Genomic DNA, 21,890 nt, shown 5'->3' with positions numbered 1-21,890 from the left:
AGAAAGTATCTGAGATCAGATTTGAACCCAAGACTTCCCAACTCCAGGCATGGCACTCTATCCACTATGCTGCCCTAGCTGCCTACAAATAAGGGCTTCTACTATTTAGTATTTCCTGGGGATTGGGAAAGGGATTAAAACCCAGAAATTTAGAGTAAGAACAAAGAGCAGTTAAGTTCAGAAGTTCTGGCTCAAAAAATAAAGATTAAAATTAAAAACCACTCAAAGGAAAAAGTCCGACATTTTTGGAGTTATTGGGAAAAAATATGTTGGAAAGGACAGCATTCTGGTGTCCTGAGAAGGCAAAAGCAACAGGTCTAATGGTAGGAATCATAAAGAGAGCCAAGTCCTGTCATCATACTTCCAGTCCATAATACTCAGGTCCCTCTTTTCAGAATACAACAAAGCCACATGACAAAGAATGCACTCCCAAGTTAGAAATTACACATAAGGAATTCTATTTCTAACAGAAAGTAACTTTCGGGATTAAAGTTCCTTGATTTAGATGATATTAGAGGAGTTCTTTAACTTGTTACCTAGTGCCAGGGACAAAAATAAGACATTGATGAATGAATTTCCAGAAGCCAAAAGTGGCCAAATCACAAAAACTTAAGATAATTAAATCCTTATCCCTGAACAAGCAAGTCAGTCCATTCTAAATACATGTTTTCATTAAACTGAGGCAAAGTCCAATTTTGATACATATAATACTATTTTATTCTTTATTTTTCAACTTTCTTACATTTTAAAAAACATACAGGGGTTCAGAACAATCTTAAAACAATATGTTCATGTTAAAGGGACCTTTGAAGTCAAACCACTGGTGTGCAAACATGGTTGGCTTCCAATGTGAAGAATCCTAGGCACAATTCGCTCAATGTATTTGTTTTTGGTAAAACAAGGAAATCATAGTGCAGCTGTTAACAAGTCTAATACTCCAAAGTTAGACACTTTTCAATCCGTCTGAGAGACTGGCAGCTTGGGCCAAAAGTAAGATTTACACATTCCTGTGCTTATTCCCCCACACCCCCCAAACCCCCCCCACCCTAACAACCCTCCCTGAACATGCTGCATCTGAACCCCTGGTAACTTATTACACAAACCCATGTAATGCACTTACAAAATAAGTTCATCTCTGAATCTGAAAGCAGATCATCATTACAAAGGGAAATACTGAAGCTCTTACCTGTATTTGATAATTAAATTGTTGTCTCACCTCCTCCAAGTTTTGCCTAATAAATATCTATTTAACAACGGCACAAAAAGTATTTTTCTCTTAAAGCAAGTTTTTGTTTTTGAGTATTTTGCTTCAATCCTGCAGAATGAAAGCAGCATTGACCTATTCAATGTGCTATGAAAACATTAGGCACAGACCACATAATATAATTTACATTTTTTTGTTTTAAAAAATACTGTATATGCAAGCAGGATTCACACAAAGGACTTGCAACTACAATAGTAAGCTATGTAGTAGACCCAACATAAAAGGGTTAATTTTTGACTTGAAAAAGGAAAAAAATTCAAACTAGTACAGACTGGTATCTCACTACTAGGTTTATCTCTTGAATCTGAATAGAATAATCTTGTTATTGAAAAAAGGGGGGGGGGCTTTATCTATCATTTTTAAAAAAAGTACCATAATAGGCACAAGAACTTATTTAATAGGCCAGGGGTGGGGGTGGAATGAAATGTTTCTAAAAGCTATTGGAATAGGTTGAATGAATATAGTCTCCCCCCGCTACCCAACCAGCTAGGTTGCTTTTTTAGAAGGAAGAGGTTATTAATATTGTAATTAGCTTGTATAGTAAATTCCCTCATTAACTAAGACACTTCTGGAATAAGGAACTAAAAGATGAACAGCAGAAAGGGGGAGGGGGTTGGGCTGAGAAGGAGATTTGGAGGAGGCTATAAAATAGCAGGCTTTGATAAACAGGAAAAAAGCATCCACCTTTTAAAAAAAATAATGATTCTATTTTTGTTTTTAGCTGACCACTTGTGCAGCAATAAATACTTAAAAATATATGCCGGGGTGTCATATGGCTAGGTGTTAAGCTACATTTACTGTGTAGGCTTTGTGGAGATCGTTTGTGGATAGCCTACTAGTCTACTGTATTTTAAAAGTACATTTTAAAGCAAATGGCTATTCCACGCTACATATGCAATATGTAGCATTTATCTACAGGTGAAAATAAGAAATGACTTCCTAAAAAGAGGGAGGAAGATACACAGGAGGAATCTACTTTCATGTGCCGGTTATTTTATGCCCTGTGGAAGATTTAAGATACTCATTTTCACTAATAAATTTCTCTTACCACCACACAAATTCAAAGGAACCATATTCACATGATAAATGTCTCTTGTGTATTCCCTTTCTATGTTCTTTTCCATAGTATTCTTTTCCATTAAAAAAAATCACTTTTAGTCTATATGTCATTTCATAGTGAACTATTCAAGTAAATATTTCTGTCATGGAAAATCCCCAGATGTGTCAAATGCTATTCCAAAGCATTTTCAGATTAAGCTTGACTAGCTGTGCAGTTTTCTTTAGATGGAGCAGGAATTAGCCCGTTTTCTGGGTTTGGGGTCCTGTATGTCCTGGTCTTTTAAACACATACAAGATGAACATATTGTCTGAGATAATCTTCGGAGGCCCAACCTAAAAACACTATTGGAGAGACTATATATTACACAGTTACAGAAACTATTGCTTATAGCAAGCCAGGTAGTTAGGAAGGAGAGAGCGGGATTATCCAGGACTCGGGAGCTCTCCAGAAGAAAGTATATAATGTAAGGAAGCCAGAGCATGTAGAACACACTGGTTATTCGGAATAAAACCATAGCATAGCGTTTGTCTGGGCTATGTCCAGTCTCTCCAGCAGCATCAACTTCATGACTGGGAAATCGGGCCCTTCGGTCGTTGATCTCTTTGGTGTGCTGCCGACAGATTTTGAAAATGTGGAAGTAAGTGAAGCAGATGACAAAGGCAGCAGGAGCATAAAGTAAACAAACAATAAAGCCAGTAAAATAGGCATTGGTGAGCCAAGAGGTGGCACACCATTCAAAAATGTCACCGTGGTAACCAGGTTTCCCCCAACCAAAAAAGGAAGGCAAAAAAATCAGGCAGGAATAGATCCAGATGAGAATAATGCAGATCCTCAAGCGACAAGGAGTGACCAGCTGATTGTAGGAAAGAGGTTTGGTGATGGCAAGGTAGCGATCCACGCTGATACAAGCCAGGCACGCCATGGAAACACTCTTGAGCACTGAGATGATATATCCGAAAACCTGGCAAGTCAGTGACTCGTGGACACCTGTAGAATAATTAAGCAAGGAGAGAGTGGGAACCAAGCAGCTCACTCCCACGAAGAGATCAGCATAGGCCATGGTCTGGATGAAATAGCTGGTAGTGTAATGATGCAAAAGTGGAGCACAGTGAAAGACAAAAATGACAGTGAAATTCCCAGCAATGATTAAAAATGTCAGCAGGACAATAACGACCGTCTCCAGGATGCAGACATCCTCTGCATTGTAGTGGCCAAATCCCAGTGGACAGGAGTGATGCTCAGACACATTGCCAAAGCTCATGTTGTGAGTCCTTGGTTCAGTCAACCTGCTGGACTCATTCATGGTTTAGGATTAGGAAACCCTGTGTCCAGGACAACAGCAATCCAGTGGCGACCTGCCTGACATCTGCTAACCTGTGCACTTTGGTGGCTCACGCTCTGTCTCTGCTGACACTGCCAATTGCTTCTGTCACAGATTAGCTTCCCAGAACTGCTCAAGTCTCTTCATCGGCATCAGTGTAGCACTGACACACTTCAGCTGTGGGGGGAAAAGGAGCTAGGAAGGAGGTGAAAAGAAGGCCACCGATTAGCTCCCTCCAGTGCTCTCAAACTATCTTTAACAAATACAAGGCACTTCTAAAAAAAAAAAAAAGCCCCAACAGATTCTTTCTTGCACTATGGAAAATGAAAGGCATTTTTTTTTCCATTTCAGCCATCAAGGGAATGGAATGGGGAAGGAAAAAGCTTTTGAGGACTGTTTATTCTCCTGAGAAAGGTGATTTCTTTGGGATCCACTAGAGATAATGAGAAAAGGACAGAAGTCTTTCTAGGACTCAGGCTTCCTTGATCACAAAGTGATATGAAGTGAATGAATGTTTTAGATTCATTTAAATCATTAAAATGTCAGGAGGTCAGTAACATCTTTTAGTTGGAAACCTAGCAAAAGTTCCCTCTAGCATGCAATGCCTTTGGGATTTGTTCTCGAGATGATAATTCCTGTCTCATTCCCATGATCCATCCTTTCATTAAAGAGGTAAGGAAAACCTTCTTGTCAAGGTTAATTCCCAAAGACTCAATACTACTTGGATATGAATAGAGTGGATTGTCTTTAGAGGCCGAATGGAAGGGGAGGAAAAGCAAGGCTTGTCCTCTAACTGTAGGAGAGGAAAACAAAACATCTCCAGGGTAGCAGATAATGTGCAATCAGTTCACATTCCCAAATAAGATGAACCCACAAAGTTTTAAGTCGGTTTTCAGTTTAAACAGTTTTAGTCCTTTCTGAGTATAGGTGGCTGTGACAGCAGCATCATTTTAGGCTCTCCCCTATCCACCTCCCCCCCTCAAAAATCAACCTTGCATTCAATTTCAATCTTGGTAACTGAAAATATTTTTCATTAGCTGGTCCGTCACAATCCTTATAATGAATCAGAACAATAAAGTGCATGGCTCAATTAATGCTATTTCTCACCTTTGCAACAACTCAAGAATCATTTCCAAAGCCCCAAACAATAAAAGAAACTTCAGGCTGCATTCTACTCCGCTGCTAACGAAATGCTGATTTGACTAGAAATGCTGCTATTGTTTACTACTCCGTTATTTTCGGTCAGATCTTCACCTTCTAGGTTGCTCTACCTAGTTTCTCTTCCCAAGATGATTAGCGTATTAAATAATGACTTCAGCAACTAGCTTTCCCAGGATCGGAAAATTACCTCGTTTATTACATTTGCCGTTACAGAACAGCCATATGTTAAGAAAAATGCTTCTTTTCTTTCTGCGTTCTATTTTGAGGAAATGCTCAATTAGTGCGGGGGGCCATTAGGCAGATTACGAGATAGTCTTGTTTGTAAATGTCCCCAAAACATCGAGGCAAATTTAAATCCTAAGAGTTGGAAATGCTGGAAATCAATCAGGCAGGGCTGGACGAAGCGATCCAAAGAGAAAGGTTTCCAAGGTCATTCCGATATTGTGCTGAAAGTCCTCTCAAAAGTACTAGCGCCTCGGAGATTCTTTTGTTAGTTGTCACTGTGCTTTCTGAAGGAATCTCATGCACTAGAAATCAAGCATTTCCCCTAGCCCTGATGCAGCAGTTTAATAGAAAGCATTCTTTTTAAAGTTCTTTTCTCGGATACATCACCAAGCCATAGAGGGGAGTCCTTATGCTTTATTCTTTCTACCATCCACAGGATGCTCCTCACCACGCATTTCCCACTATCAGGAGCCAATTTCTTCTATTTCAAAGGAATCACTTTGGGCTTCCTTCGTTACAAGCATAAGGCAACGCTTCTCACCTAGATCCACTCTAATCAGCTGCTGTGCTGTGCAGCCGGATTTAGAAGTCCGATTGACTGTGATGCAGTTACAAGAAGGCTGTAGCGATTCTTCACTTCACAGGCTGCGCTCTCTGGATTCTTGCCTGCACCTGAGCCCCTGCACCTCCTTCTCATCACCCTGAGCAGATGCAGAACAACTCCCCATCAGAAAGGTGACTCGGTCCTTCTGCCCCAATCAACAGCCCAGCCAATGGCTACTGCAGCTGAAACTGTCACTAGGTAACAGTTGCCAGGCACATGCAGGCTTATAGCCTTACATGGCAATGGCAAGCTGCGATCAAGAATGACAAATGAAGACAATGGAACTGACCGATGCTGATAATATATTAGTGGCATGTCAGAACTTCCAGGGGTACTTCCCATCTAACACTTTCACAACATTCTGCCCTATGGATTAACAGCTCACGAAAATATCTGGATGCACCTTTAAACCTCATAGAGAAACTACCACGATGGTACTACGGGGGACACAGGCTAAAGAAACAAGTCAGCAGAAATTTAATCCTTATTGGCAGAAAATACTTATTAATTATTAAATATGCCAAACCTTCATAAACCTAAGCTAATGGGACTATTTATTTCCCTTCCCTGAAAGGGGTTATATTTTGATGAATAGAAATTGATCCTCATTTACATGTTGCCCCCAAAACATAGTCAATTCCTCCCACCAAGCCCTGCTGAAGTTTGGAGTTTAAATTACCCAACAATAACATTATAATACAATAGAGCTAATTCTCCTGTACAAAAGTCTTGCCTGTGAAATGTTTAAGATCAAGTAGAAGGGAAAAGGTTAAGTGTAAGGAAAAAATTTTTGCAGTGTGAGCTGAAAACTTCAAAATTTCCCCTAAATCATCTGCTTAGTTCACCTCTCTGTGACTAAGAATACAAAAAGTTCGAAAGAATTTTTCATATGATCCACAGAGATGTTTAACATCTATTTTCATTTTGGATTCAAAGCAAACACATACTATTCTGAATATGTTTTTGTTTGGCTTCAACAATTCATTTTTGGGAGTGAATTAGGAAGGGAGAAAAGCTTGTCTTTATGTCTTAAGTTTAGAATTTTCAAAATTAGGGAAATGGAGACCAGAAAGGAGTCACTGCAACTGTTGAAATGGGTACCAATTTACAGAAGAACATATGGATCTTTTAATAGGATAACAAATGTTTTTTAAAAAAGGTTTTTTATTCTTTTGTTAAAAAATAACTTTAATCTATATATCAGAGACAAAGTATTTCTTTCCCCTTTTGGCTACAGACCTTTGAAATACCTATATTTTTTGTTCTACTCTGTAGTTTAAAAGAAATATCAGATACAGTTACAATGAGCTAAAATAGAGAGAAAATGCAGAATAGATGATGAATTTAGAAGTGAAAGCAAATATCTTCATTTTGAGAAAAAACGCCTAGAAAGAATTATTTTAAAGGGAACAAGTTTCATTTTTGGCATTCAGAGAGACATCCCAAACCAAATCTTCCTGGATTTCCTTTTCTTCAGTTTCAGAAGCCTTAAGTATTCAAATTACAAATTGAAAGGCAAGAGTAGAACTTGCAGACAAAAACATGAACAAAAATTTTGCTGAGAACTTGTTTTCAGTCTGAATTACAGAAGCATAAAATGATGAAACTTTAGCATCTATGCAGTTTTATATAGTGGAATGATCACTCTATTTAGTCAGAAGACTTGAGTTCAAATCCTGACTAGACTACTTAAAAATATTCTTCCAAGCACACCCAGACTCACAACCTTGGTCCTTTACCCCATATAAATAATCAGTTGTCAAACAGTTTCCCTTCTCTCTCATATGTCCTCTTCTCTTTACTTACATATTTACCATTCCTGGTTCAAGTGGGTCTTCATCACCTCTTAGCAAGACCACCAACCTCTAAGGATCTCTCTCCCTCAGGTCTCTCCTCCCTTCAGTCTATACTCATCACAACTGTTAAGGTGATTTTCCTAAACTTCAGGTGTGACCATGCCACTCCTCTACTCAATAAAGTTCAATAGATCCCTATTGCCTTTATGATTAAATATCAGCAACTCTTTTTGGTCTTAATAGATTTTTATGTCCTGGTGCCCATCTCCCTTTCCAGTCTTGTTGGATATTCCTCCCACTTCCCTTCCCATATTCTGAAGTCCAGAATTTTGTTGCTATTCCCTATACACCATCCTCTAACTCCTGTTTTTCTGCCTTATCTTGGTGTTTCTTCAAGCCAATGATATATGTCTTCAATTTTGCCTCCACACAATTCCTAGTTTCCTTCAAAACTTGGCTTAGACACCACCTTTACATCAAGTCTTTTCAGGCTTATTATCCCCAGAGATAACCTAGTCACCTTGTCTTAATTTTTTCTAGATACTTATATACAAATATATTGTCTCCTCCCAACATTAGGAGTTGAAGGTGAGGAATGCTTCATTTTTGTCCTTGTAGCCCAAGTGCATAATAGTGACAGCCAAACAGTAGGTGCCTATTAAATTTTTGTTTAATTCTTGACTGTGTCTCTCAGCAATTTATTGAACCTAAGTTTACTCATCTGTAAAAGGAAGATGTTGAACTATATTTCTTCAATTCCTTTCCCACTAAAAATCTACAATTCTACTAAATTAACTAAAATTTATACTTGTTACATAACTTTTAAAACATTATGCCCTTAACCACTAACATAAGAATCTATATGATTTAGTTTCTCACATTGGAAAAATATGAAAATCAAATACTAAATGACTTGAGATTTGCATGAGGGTTTTAACCACACTAAGACTTGGGACACCTTGTAGAACAGAATGAAAATCAATGGGAACAGTCTATATTATCCACACTTCTAAATGCAAGGAGAAAAAATCCATTTCACTAGTAATTTGGGGATGGCAAACTGCTCTAAATACAAAATGGATCCTAGGATTCTAGATTTAGTGTTAAAAGAGATCTTAGTGATCTATTCAAACCTACCATTTAAGAAAGGAGGAAACCAAATCCCAGAGACCTGCTCAAACTCATACAGCTAATAAATGGCAGAGCAGAGAAGTGAATTCAGGTCCTGAAACTCCAGATCCATTGGGGTTTTTCCATCTGCCCTACCAATATTCTTCTGGGAATGCTTATGGGACTGCTAATTAATTCTTTCACTTCTTTTCCATAAATGATCCTTTCTACTTCAAATCTAATTTCATTTTCTTTTCTTCTCTCAGCTTTCTTTTGCCATTTTATACATGGATTTTAATTTATAGTTACATTCAAATTCCAGGAATCTGTTTAAAGTGGATGTTATTTGGATATTAATTACTGTAATTTTTTTTATTATTACTCTCCTTATTAACTTCTGGAGCCTTTCTATAGGTGGTGAATTAGGGCCAAGGGATCTTTCAAGGGAATATTAGTAGAGTCCCTGAGGGCTACACATAAAACCAAATTAACAAATAGAATAAAGATCAAACAGATATTGCATAGGAACAATAGAGGAAATAGTGAAACTGAAGGCATTTCATCAGTATAGAATCACTATCTGAGCCTAGCTGTCCAACAAGTAGCAATAAAAAGATGCCATATGCACACATCTTAAGGTATAAAAGATTGGTTTTCACAATATTCTTTCCCTAGTCTCTGAATTTAGAAGTCCTGACCATTTCCTTAAATGACTGAAGCAATAGAATAATTTGTGGGGGTGAGGTTCTTGCAACTAAAATGGGAAGAGAGGAAGCATCAGCCCACTTTTTGGACAGGTTGATATTTTGAAGGGATTCACCTAGTGGACATAATGCTCACCAGAATAAAATCTAAACCTCAAAATTTTAAAATAGCTTTAAATTCCAAATCAAGGATCCAGTTAACTTATCTTAATCTCTTTACTTCCCCAAGAGTCATGACGTTTTTGAATATTCATTTAATTCACTGAAATAATATTATGTTTGGAAAGAGAAAATTATTTCATTCCTTTCAGCCTGCCAAATGCTACAGTACTACAAAAGAGAGCTACCCCTGAGGAGGAATTCCCTGGAGTGAAAGATGCCTCAGCCTGGGCTGCAGCCCTATCCTTGGGTTGGAAAAACACCTTGAGAAGTTTGAAGACTGGAGGATTGGGAAATCTCCTGTCTTCTATTCAGCATTGTTGGAACAACAGCAAAGTCTACATTAGGGGCCAAGAAAAAGCTTTAGGAGATGAGTAAAGATGACTCAAGACACTATAGTGAACCCAATGGAAAAATTGCCCCAAACCTAAGGGAAACATTTTGAACTTTTGGGTATTGTCAGTTGACTCCTTTTGCCATGTGTGTTCATGCTAAGCTTAGGTCTACTTTCCCCCAGCATTTAGCACAGTGCCTGGCTTCCAGTAGACACAATAATTACTTACCAAATGGCTAACCGACTGAAGAGTATGTCTAAGGCTTCTGGAAGGATGTTTTGGACCAATTGTTGTCACTGTACCATCTTAGTAAACATCCATTCCTAAAAGCTAATTAAGATTTACTAATAGATATCAAGTTGGAGGATTATTATTAACCTTTTTTTTTTAACAGATGAAGAAACTGAGATGGATAGAGGTTAAGTGAACTGAACAGTCGCATTGCTTGTAAGTGTTTCAGGTCCTGACTATTAAAATTAGCACTTTATCTATTATGCCACCCTATTGCCACCTCATAAATGTTTACTGAATTGAAGTCACAAAGACATAGAATTATATCTGGAAGGGATCTTAGAGTTCATTTGCTCTAACCTAATCATTTTTATATGGAGGAAACTGGGAACGAAAAAAGATAAGTGGCTTGCCCAAGGCCACACAGGTAATAAGAATTAGAACCAGGTATTAGCCAAGGATAGTAACTCCAAATCCAGAATTCTAGCCCCTACAAGCATAATGTCTAAGTTCTAGTGAATTAAACTGTGCTATGTATTAATTATTTTTTAACAAAGTAGAAATTTAAACTCCTAAGTAGATTTCAGGCTGGGAAAAGTGACTAAAAGCTAATTAGGAGGGCCTCTCCAACATTAAAAGTTTTACCAATCTCCTAGCATCCCAAATGCCCTTACAAAATGATGATTCCCTTTACCAGCACAAAACCAGTCACCTAAAATCACTCAAATGACTTTCAAGAAATGCCCAGAAAATTCCGTCATACTGGAATAGAGCATTTTAAGAAGAATACTGGAAACCTGTTGAAGTAAAGTCCCATTGAGAATGAGAGAGAGGTCTATTGAAAGTCCTAAAAGGCCTTTGATATGAGTGGGAAGAGAAAATGCATTCAGTCTGTGCCTGCTTTCACAGAGTCTCACTATACCTGGCTCAGGGGTCAGCATTTGTACTCACAGACACAACATCCCAGATACAAGTTAGATGTCCAAGTGAGAAAGAAATCACTGTTAAATTCCAGTTAAAGATTGTTTGGAACTGCCCTGGCTAGCTATGATCTCATACCCAGATTAGTCATACCACTTGGTCAAATGAGCCAAATCAGGGAGAAAGAATATTCTTTTGACAGTCACAAAAGAGACTTACCCCCTTTTTAAAAAAAAAAGATGAAGGGCTGCAGAAATGCTGACATGGTTTTTCAATCTAATTCCCAAACAGAACTCATTAACTTTCCCACAAAATCCTTCTGAACCTCTTGTAACTATCAAAGGTACCAACATGCTCCAAGTCACCAAAGCTCACAACTGCAACTTCAACCTCAGCTCCTTACTCTCCATCACTCAATCTGTTACCAAATCTTGCCATTTCTACCTTGGCAACTTCCCTCATATACTTACCCTTCTCTCCACTCAAATTGCTACCACTCTAGCTAAGGCCCTCATCATGTCTTGCCTGAACTATTGGAATAGCCTTTTACTTGATCTCCCTGACTTCTCTCTCCCTTCTTCAATTCATCTTCTACACAGGTGCCAAAGTGATATCCCTAAAGCTATGTCAACCCCCTTCTCCCCACACATCATGAAAACATACTCAAAATATGGTGGGGCTCCCTATGACTTCCAGGATCTGCTTTTCATCATCTGGACCTTCCCTACCTTTGCAGGCTTCTTATTCTCCATGCTCACCTACTCACACTATAGCCATAGGCATCTATTTGATGTTCATATACATAGCAAGCACTCTATCCTTCTGCCTCATGCCTGAAATGCTAATCCTTCTCACATTTGCCTCTTACATACCTAACAACTTCCTTCAGGACTTAGCTCAAACACCTGCTTCAGGATGCCTTTCCTAGTTACCCCCCCCCCCAGTTACTATAACCTTCTCCATCCAAGAAGTATATGTCTTCTATGGTCCTAGTTAATCACATGTTCCCCCCATTAAACTGTGAGCTCTAGGAGAGCAAGAACTGTTTTTAACCTTTTTTTGGTACCATTATTTAGCACAGAGACAGGTAAGTAGTAAGCACTTAAGTGGTTGGGGATTGATTGATTGATTTAATTATTTCTTAGTGTAGAAAGGGCTAGAAGTTAAAATATGTGATTTTTTTTTTCAAAGCTGGAGTTTTGGCAGCATGAAAAACACCGCACAGAGTAAAATCTTATGGAGGAAAAACTCTGATGCCTAAAGTTTTTCCCAAGTATTGTTTAATTACTTTTAATATGCATTATTTATTTTCTCTAAAGATAAGTTTTAATGTCAATTTTGGTTTTGGTTACATAATTAAACTAAATCTCACAAGTGAATGATCTGGTATCATTTAGAAAACACTGAATCTTCTATAAAAACATTTAAGACTTATTTAATGTTATTTTGGATTTAGAAACCATACTTTCATCTATCTATTTGTTTACTACATTCTCATGACATCCTCCTGAAACATATATATTTAAATTCTGTATGTTTGCCAGAAAGAATAACAATGCTTAACACAGTTTCAAACTTAAAAGTTCACCAATGAGTATGGTTATAAATCTCATAAGTCTGTGATCAGAAACAAAGAAACAAGAACTAAATACAATAATGTGTAAATCCTTAGCTCTATGGGACACACACATGCAAGCATACACACACACACACACACACACACACCCCTAATATCTCTCCTAAATTCCAATGTCACATTACCAGCTGCCTCCTGAACATCTTCAACTAGATATCCTATAGAGCTCTTAGACCAAACATGTTGAAAATAGAATTTATATTTTCTAAAAAATGCATCTCTTCTCCAGACTTCCCCATTTCTGCTGAGGGGGGGAGCACATCCATTCATTAAGATCCTCAACCTTGGAGCCCCAATCTAGTTATTTTTCCCTTTCTCTCAATCCCCAAAACCAATCAATCACCAAGTCAAAACCCTAACTCTGGATTCTGATTCTATCACTTTACTCTGGAATGGTGGAAAAGAAATTTAACTTTTCTAAACCTCTGTTTATTAAGCTAGAAATTGATGACAATAATGCTACAACTTTCTACATTTTAGAAATATTGTTCTAGAAATCATTCTATAAACCTTAAAACACTAAAAAATGTCATTATTTTATCAAGTCCATGCATCCAAATTAATACACTTTATAAAGTGTATTTTTGCATTTATAAAAATGCATTCCTTCTGAGCTAACATACTATTGTTCTAGATATAATTCAATTAACTATGGCTACCCACTACTGTGTTAATAGCTTAAAGAGATTAATGAAAACAAGAAAAAATCTCCACTTATTTGAAAAAAATTCATAAGAGCCTGATTTTTATGATTTTGTAAGAACCTAATAAGTGTCAGTTCAATTTGGTATAATCTTTGGTGCTTAAAAATGTTTATTGCTTGATCAGGAATGTTTTTTGGTAAGAGATGCCATTTGATGAACTAAGGATTCTACAAGGCTAGAGGTGAGGAGGGATTGAATTTCAGGGAGAGGGAGTCTGTCAAAATAGGAGACATGGGCTATGAAAGAGAAGTGGAGGATACAAGTGATCCACCCAGGTTTTAGACTTACTCTCTCCTCAAATTATCTTGTGAGTGTGTTTTAACGTAAGTTTTGCATCTCCATATTTATGGCTGAAAAAGTGGAACTCCATGCCCTAACATCACTGACCCAAAATAACACTTTTTCAGCCATAAATAAGGAGAGTTGTACTGTGAAACTTCTGGGATCTCTTCTAACTTGTCCCCTATTCCATGATTATTTGCCCTCAGGAATGATAAATATCAATCATCAAACATTTAACAAGTAGAAAGAACATATATGGAGATGCAGCATCGGGATTTGAATGCAGGGCCTCTGTCCTCAAAATCAACCTTGTTTGGCCAGCATTCTGCTGCTCTTCAATATTTTATCCCATCCATATACCACAGAATATTCAGTCTATCAAAAGCTCCTATTTTGGTTTGCCAGTTTACATATATTAACATAAAAGAAATGTGGCAGACGGAATAAAGATACTTTCAGGGGCAAGAAAATCTAGACTGAAGTTCCACTTTTTACAAATAACAGCTTTCTAACCCTGGGCAAGTCACTTACTCTAACAATAGGAAACAAAGACTCTAGGTTGCCAAAAAAGTGAAACCTATGGCAATAAAGGAAGTTTCTTAATTGCGGAGTCACCCATCCAGTGAAATAAAAGGTTTAGTCCCTATTCTGAAAACCTATGAATTTTTTTTCATATGGTGATCTTTGCCAGTTGTCGTTAATCTTCTTATGGCGTATATTTAATATTGTGAATCACCATGGCTGATTTAATACTTTTTCTTTGCATAATTTCGAGTTGCCTCCCAGAATGGTGGGACTAATTCATATCAACAGTGGAATAGTTTTCCCCTAGTATCTGCGACACTTAATTTTCTCATTTTTACCAATTTGAAGGCTATAAAATTAATTTTTTGTTACTTATTTTTGGTCCCTTACGTACTTGTTTTTAAATTCTTACTTTCTATCTTAGAAACAATACTGTGTACTGATTCCAAGCAGAAGAATGGTATGGGCTAAGCAATGGAGGTTAAGTGAGTTGCCCAGGGTCACACAGATAGGAAGTGTTTGAGGAAGTGTCCCATCTTTAGGCCTGGCTCTCAATCCACTGAGCCACTTCTGGGCCTCTATTTGTTTGTTGTGAACAAATCCCCCTCCTCTTTTTTGCTAGCTTGAATTTAATTCATTTGAAACCAACTGGTAGCCCTTATTTATCAGTAAATGGCTTGAATTTCTTATGAATGTCAGATTTTTTTTATCAAAAAATGTTTAATGCAAAGATTTTTTTGAATCTACATCTTTTCTTCCACTCCTAACTACATTAATATTGTCAGGACAAAAGCTTTTATTCATTTTATACAATCAAAATTCTCTGTTTTATCTTTTATTACCTATTATAAATTCTTCCTTATCCACAGCTGTGAAATATATACCTGACATCTTCCAAATTTGATCTACTCTAATTCCATTTAAGCAACTTTCTTTTTCCCCTGAATGCTTTTAGTCTAAAGCTGCTAATTTTTATTTAATAACAATTTTTATCTTAAACAAAATGCCATCATTAATTTCCCACCAATTGAAAAATTAATTAAATGATTCAAAAAATTCACCCAGGTGTTCTCTTGGGGGGTAGGGGGAATGGTATATAAAAGCGGAATAAAAGTTGAACAAACCTTGAAAAAGACTGCTAAAAAGACTATAAATTTATTTACAGTCAAATTGTAATTGATGGGTTGACATAAAAAAGTTTTAATTAAAAAAGGTAGCTTCCTTTATTAAAGAAAAAGTGAAGGAAGAAATGAAAAGAAAATTATTTCATTTTTTAAAAGTGATATTTATTGTTATGGCAACTGAAGTGCTAAAAATAATAAAGAAATATCAAAGTTGTTATAGCAACTGGAATTTTAAAAGCAGTGAAGTGTGGAATAATCAAACCTTCAGCTGGCTTGAAATGTAACATCTATGACTCAGTTTTGAGAAGCAAACTTGAAATACAAATGCTCAGCCTTTAGGGGGTTGTTACAGTATCTAAACCTCAAATTTTTTAAAGTTCTCCAGAATAATAGAATTTAGATAATTTTTCATCAATACTGCAAATTTCTGATCAAAGTGAATTGCCAAAAGAAGGCAGAAAAACTGTCATTTTCATTGATAGCTTAAAGTTGTCAAGTGTCACAGGCTGGAAATAATATTATTTGAACCAAATTTGTATTCCATCTTCTGGTTTTGCTTCCTGCTTCCAATTTTTATAGTGCTTCTCTAATATAATTGCAATGGTAGAAAACAAATACCACATAGGTGTGCACACACATATACATACACATACACAGAGATAGAGACACACATACCTATGCTACCTCATCTTAATGCTATAGCCATCATTTCTTACAGAAATATATTTCATGTTTTCAATTCATTAATATTAACATACACTCATAAATTTTATACACATGACTAATAAAGGTGAATAGCTTCATAAGAAGGAGTAAGGTATAGTAAAGAGAGTACTGATTTTGGAGTAAGAGGACATTGATTCAAATCCCATTTCTTTTCTTTTTTTTTTTAAACCTTCACCTTCTGTCTACTAAGTATTGGTTCTAAAGCAGAAGAGCAGTAAGAACTAGACAACTGGAATACACTTACCCAGGGTCAAACAGCTATGAAGTTCCTGAGGCCAGATTTGAACCCACGATCTCCTATCTCTTGGCCTGACTCTCAATCCACTGAGTCACCTAGCTGCCCCCAAAACCCATTTATAATACTACCTCTGTGACCATGGACAAGACATTTAACCTCCCAAAGCCTTGGTTTCCACCTCTATTAAAAGAGAATTTTGGAATAAATGCTCTTTGAGGTCCCTTTCAACTATGAATCTATGATCTTATGAAATTCAAATTCAACAAGTACTGCTGAATACCAGAGACTATATGAGGTATTAGAAAGACAAAGTCTAAAATATAGCAATCCCCACCCTTGAGGAACTTGCACTTCACTAGTGAGAAAAACATATACACAGATAAGTAAATTCAAAATATACAAAGTAAAATTGAAATGGGATGGTATCAATAACAGATCCAATAGAGACTCGGGAAGAGCCTCACATTGTGACAGTTGAGCTGAGTCTTAAATGGTGACAGAACTTCTAAGAGGCACAGGCGAAGGAGTATATTCCACATGTCAGAGAAAGCATATGAAAAGGCATGAAGGCAGAAGATTAAGTATTATACAGAAGGGACAACTCAAATTTCAGTTTGGTTGGAACAGAGTATGTGAGGGGGAGTAATCTGAAATGAGTCTAGAAAGATGGACTGGAGCCAGAGAGGGAAGGTCTTTAAATGCCAAAAAAGAAGAATTTGTGCTTTATCTTAGAGACAACAGGAAACCACAAGAGCTTCTTAAACAGGGGAATGATGTCCTCAGACCTATCACTGAAAATATTATCTTAGTAACAACCTGGAGGATGGATTGAGGATTGGAGAGATGACAGGCTGTGAGACTATTTTGGAATCTACTGTGATAACACAAATGATAAGGGCTTGATGTAGGGTAGTGGCTCTGTGAATAGAGAAGAAGATGAATATGAGAGATATTGAGCAGGAAGAAATGTTTTAAACTTGGAAAGGACTGGATATAAAAAGGTATTGAGGGAAAAGAAGAATCATTTTGCAATTTTCCTAGACTACACTGCTTTTGGAATTCTTTGGACTTTTCCATCATATTTTCCTCCAAGATTAAATCTACCTTATACACACATCTCATAGGTATCCTCTGCCTCTGATGGAACCCTCTGGAGGGCATCCAGGGTCTCTATTTTAAAAGAAGGCTTACCACAGTCTTCTCCCCAATTCTCAACAAATATACTGCTTTTGGACTTCTCTGGGATTGTTCATCAAGCCCCTGTGCAGAGTAGCACCTTCTTACCCTCAAACTATTCAGCTTCCTTTTGTGCACTTCCCCCATTAGAGTTTAAGCTCCTTGAGGGCAAGGACTGTGTTTGTATTTTCATCTATATATCCAGTAATTATCATACTTCCTGGTATATTGTAGGCTCTTAATAAATGTATACTGAATTTGAAACTGAATCGAAAAAAAGGCTGTGAGTTTACAAATTTCAGTGGTTAGAAGGATGATGGTGCCTTTGGTAGAACCCAAACCATGAAAAAGAAGAATATTTTAGGAATATGGCATATTTCTATTCCATTCTAAGAGTGAAAGAAGTTATAGACCCTAATGTGTATGTTTCTCAATATTTTTCCACTCTATCTGAATTTCTTTTCTTGCCCCCCCCCAAGGAAAAGCACAGGTTAACTGAAAGATATAGTAATATAAATATATACATATACATACATATAGATGTACATATATATGGAACTATTCTGCCTGGACATTGGCTAGGAATAGAGGAAGGTGATTATTATGGAATTCACCCTAAACAAATAGAGAATTCTTTGATTTTCCTTATTCCTGTCCCCATCTCAAACCTAGCTACCCACTAGCAACCACATTTGAGAAGATATAGGGTTAGGAAAGCACTGATGATTGGTTAATTCCTGTTGGATAGCACTCCAAAGACACATTCTATTTTATAAAGCTGTATTTCAGTCCAGAATAATGAGGGTTTGCCTCTAAATGGCAGAGGATAGAATGACACTGCTATTCTCAATGAGAATTCAAAGCTATTCAAAAGAACAATTAAATCATTAAATTGTTCTCTCTTCAATAGTACCTGTTACAAATCTGAGGAAATGTGAACTCAAACACATCAGCTCCATGACAACTAAAGTACCTCTATTATTTCAGTAACTATTTTCAAAACAAAATGATAAAATTAATTAGGGAAAATAAGAAAACTGAGAACAGAACCTTGACAGAAATCACTTCAAGGGACAGCAAATTGAAAACAACAAATAATAAATGTGTCCTCTTCTTTTCAAATCATGGCTAACAGGACATATTGGTTGATAAACAAGGAGAAAGTAGCTTTGAAGAGTCTCACAGGACTCTTTTTTTTTTTTCAAATTAAAAAGTAAAAGATGTGATTAGAAACCAAATTGGATGATTAACTCAAATGTTATGAATTTTTAGGTCATTAGGTTGTCAGAAATGGCAATAATATAAGAAACTTTTGTTGATGGAGAAAAGGTAATGGAACAGAAGAAAAATCTGAAGATATGCATTTCAATTGTATCAAAATCAGAGAGTTTTTTGAATTTTTCTCATTAAGTGATACTGATTGACTAAAACTAGAGATCTGAACCTAGAAAACATAAAAGTATTATGAAAGCTACAAAAGATCATTGATTTGAACTCACTTGAACTCTGGTGGCATATGGAGATGTCTACAACCACAAAAATTTAAGATTAATTTCCTTCCTATTAATTTCACATATAGCAGCAGGCTCAGTCTATCAAGTGATTTATAAAAGACTATTTTCTGCAGATTTTTTAATCTGGTTTGAAAACATAAGGTATGGCTGGGTTTATAAAGATATTTATTTATAGCAACTTATGCAGGTTACGCCTTCATAGCCATTTAAAATAGCCACAAAACACAAGTCAAATTTCATTGCAATTTCCCAGGACCATCTTGATGGTTAAGACACTAAATGACAGGAGTGGAGTACTGCCTCTCATCTTTATTGTCTCCCATCAATGAAAGAACAAGCATTTATTAAATGCCTTGCATGTACAAGGAGATTTTTTGACACTAGAAAAACAAACAAAACTCAAACTCCTGCTCTCAAGTTTACATTTGATTCAGGCAAATGTGTAAACATACAAATATTTATACATACATATATTAATATATATAAAGATAGACATATGTATATATATATATATATATATATATCACTTGACATTTCATCCTATACAGTTTGTCACTGTTCCCTCTATGTAAACTTCTTTTAGTTACCCTGTTGGTAATAACAATTTTTAATATTTGCCAATATCTTCTTTTCTTCTTAGAATACAAATTGATTGAACTTATTGGGTCCCTTAAAGAAAAGATTGTTTCCCCTCCCCCCATTCTTTTAATTACCTTATGGTGATTCTATTGAGTTCTGTGTCTGAGCAGCAAACTCTCTGTTTAAGACCAGTTTTTTCTTTATGGATGCTTGGAAGTCCTTGATTTTATTGAATGACCATACTTTCCCCTGCAATAATATAGTCAGTTTTGCTGGATAGTTGATTCTTGGTTGTAGACCCAGTTCTCTTGCTTTCCAGAATATTGTGTTCCATGCCTTCTGGTCCTTCAATGTAGATGCAGCCAGATCCTATGTTATCCTAATTGTGGTTCCCTGGTATCTGAATGATTTATTTTTAGCAGCTTGTAATATTTTTTCCTTGGTCTGGTAGTTTTTGAATTTGCCTATAATATTCCTGGAAGTTGTCAGTTGTGTATTAAATGAAGGAGGTGATTTGTGGATTCTTTCAATTTCTGTTTTTCCCTCTTTTTTGAGAATGTCAGGGCAGTTGTCTCTGATAATTTCTTGTAGGATGATGTCTAAACTTTTTCTTTTATCATGATGTTCTGGTAAACCAATAATTCTTAAATTGTCTCTTCTAGCTCTGTTCTCCAGATCTTTGGTTGAACCAATGAGGTATTTCATATTCTCCTCAAATTTTTCATTTTTAAAATTTTGTTTTATATATTCTTGCTGCCTTGTGAAGTCATTTGCTTCTAGTTGATGAGTTCTGTTTTTTAAAGATTGAATTTCATCCCTGGCTTTTTGGTCATCCTTCTCCTTTTGGTCTGATTTTCTTTGTAGATCATCTTTTGCCTTCTTTGCTTCATTTTCAAGCTGGCCAATTCTGGCTTTTAAGACTTTATTTTCTTGTTTTAGTTCATGTATTTCCTTTTTCAAATTGTCTTCAGCCTCTCTTGCCTCTCTTGATTGCTTTTTGAGTTCCTAAAGTTCTTGAGTTAATTGAATTTTGAGATCTTTCAAAGCCTGTGTCCAATTCGCTAGAACTTCTTCTTCTTCTTCTATTTCTATTTCATTTGCTCTCTTTTCACTTCCTTGAAAGAAGCTGTCAATTGTCATTTCTTTTCTCCTTTTCTGTTGTTTACTCATATTTTTTCCTTTTCTGTCCTGCTAGTTTCAGCAAATGGATTTAATGATCTTTGATGAAAGATCTTCCCCCAGCTGGCAATGGAGGTTTATAGTTACTTTCTCTCCCCTCTGAAGACTTGTCTTTCCAATTGTTGGTATTTAGCCTGTATTGATTGAATTAGTCTTTACTTCTTAATCTGCCCTGAGGCTAAAACCTCAAGGAAAAACAAACAAACAAAAAAAAAAAAACTTGGGGGAACAAGAAGCATTTTTTTTTTTTTTTTGCTGAGCTGAGCTGTCTAGCAGTAGGGTGCCCCTGGACTGTCCTTGTGTTTGATCTGGTTTTCTTTCCTCTTGAAGCCCTTTGTTCTCTATCTCTGTGTGAGGAAGCCAAGTGGTCTGCAGTCTAAGGTTTGGCTCTCACTAACCCACCTTCTTCCAGGCGTTTTTGCTGTGTTTCTCTGCTTTTTCTCCTCCAGCCAACTCTCCAGTGCCTGTGTCCAACTCCCTGAGTAGAGCACAAGCAAGGCCCTTTCTCTAGGCCAGTTTGCCCGCCCTTCCTGAGATTTCAGGGGCCACTGGAGACTCTGCACAGCACATGGGAGAGGCATCCTGGAATTCCCCTTCTATGCCCTAAGACCCGACAGTTCAAGAATTGAAGCCTTTTTCTTGGCATACCTCTTTAGTTGTGCAGCAGTAGGGTTCCCCCTGCTCTGTCCCTTGTTAGATTTGTTCCTCTTTCTTCTTGAAGGGCATTGTTTTCTATCTCGGTGTGTAAGGATGCGGAGGTTTTAGGATTTGCTCCATCTAAGCCTCCATCTTCCCAGAATTCCAATAGTTTTCTTTATCTTCCATTGGTTTTCTCTCCTTTTCTCTCCTGAATTTCTACACGTGGACTTCTAAAGAAGATATTGAAAGCAGTCTCACCAAGGTCTCAGCATTCCAGCCAGCACTCCTCCACGAACCAGGAAAACTCCTTCACTAGCAGCCCTCTTCACCAGAAGACCCATATACAAATAAATAGAAAAGGCAAACCAAGTCTTTGAAATACTATCTATAAAGAATAGTAAGTGGGATAGTTTGACAAAATTGTGCAGAGTGAGAAGTGGAAGAAAGATAATGAATTTGGAAAGTTAGATTGTTAATTGTCAGAAGAGTCTGATCCTAGAGGTAACAGGGAGGATCTGGAGATGTTTGAGCTTAATTAGACCTCTACTTTAAGAATATCACTTTGGCTGGTAGCTATATGGAAAGTAACTTGACTCAGGCAGCTAGGTGGTTCAGTAGATAAAGCACAAGGCCTTGAAACAGGAGGTCCTGGATTCAAATCTGACCTCAGACATGTT

At 36.8% G+C, this 21,890-nt stretch overlaps 2 protein-coding genes across 4 annotated transcripts in view; both read right to left on the bottom strand.

The window, feature by feature from the left end:
• The window catches only part of RABGAP1L (RAB GTPase activating protein 1 like), a 605,798-nt gene that overhangs the window by 423,460 nt on the left and 160,448 nt on the right, over positions 1-21,890 (bottom strand). The window lies entirely within an intron of this gene.
• On the bottom strand, positions 2,545-3,627 carry GPR52 (G protein-coupled receptor 52). The gene has a single exon (XM_044674109.1). The coding sequence runs from the start codon at positions 3,625-3,627 to the stop codon at positions 2,545-2,547; it is 1,083 nt and encodes a 360-aa protein (XP_044530044.1).

The sequence above is a fragment of the Gracilinanus agilis genome, chromosome 4 (assembly GCF_016433145.1).
Source record: "Gracilinanus agilis isolate LMUSP501 chromosome 4, AgileGrace, whole genome shotgun sequence".
Lineage (NCBI taxonomy): Eukaryota > Metazoa > Chordata > Mammalia > Didelphimorphia > Didelphidae > Gracilinanus > Gracilinanus agilis.
This window is presented reverse-complemented; position numbering and strand designations above follow the sequence as displayed.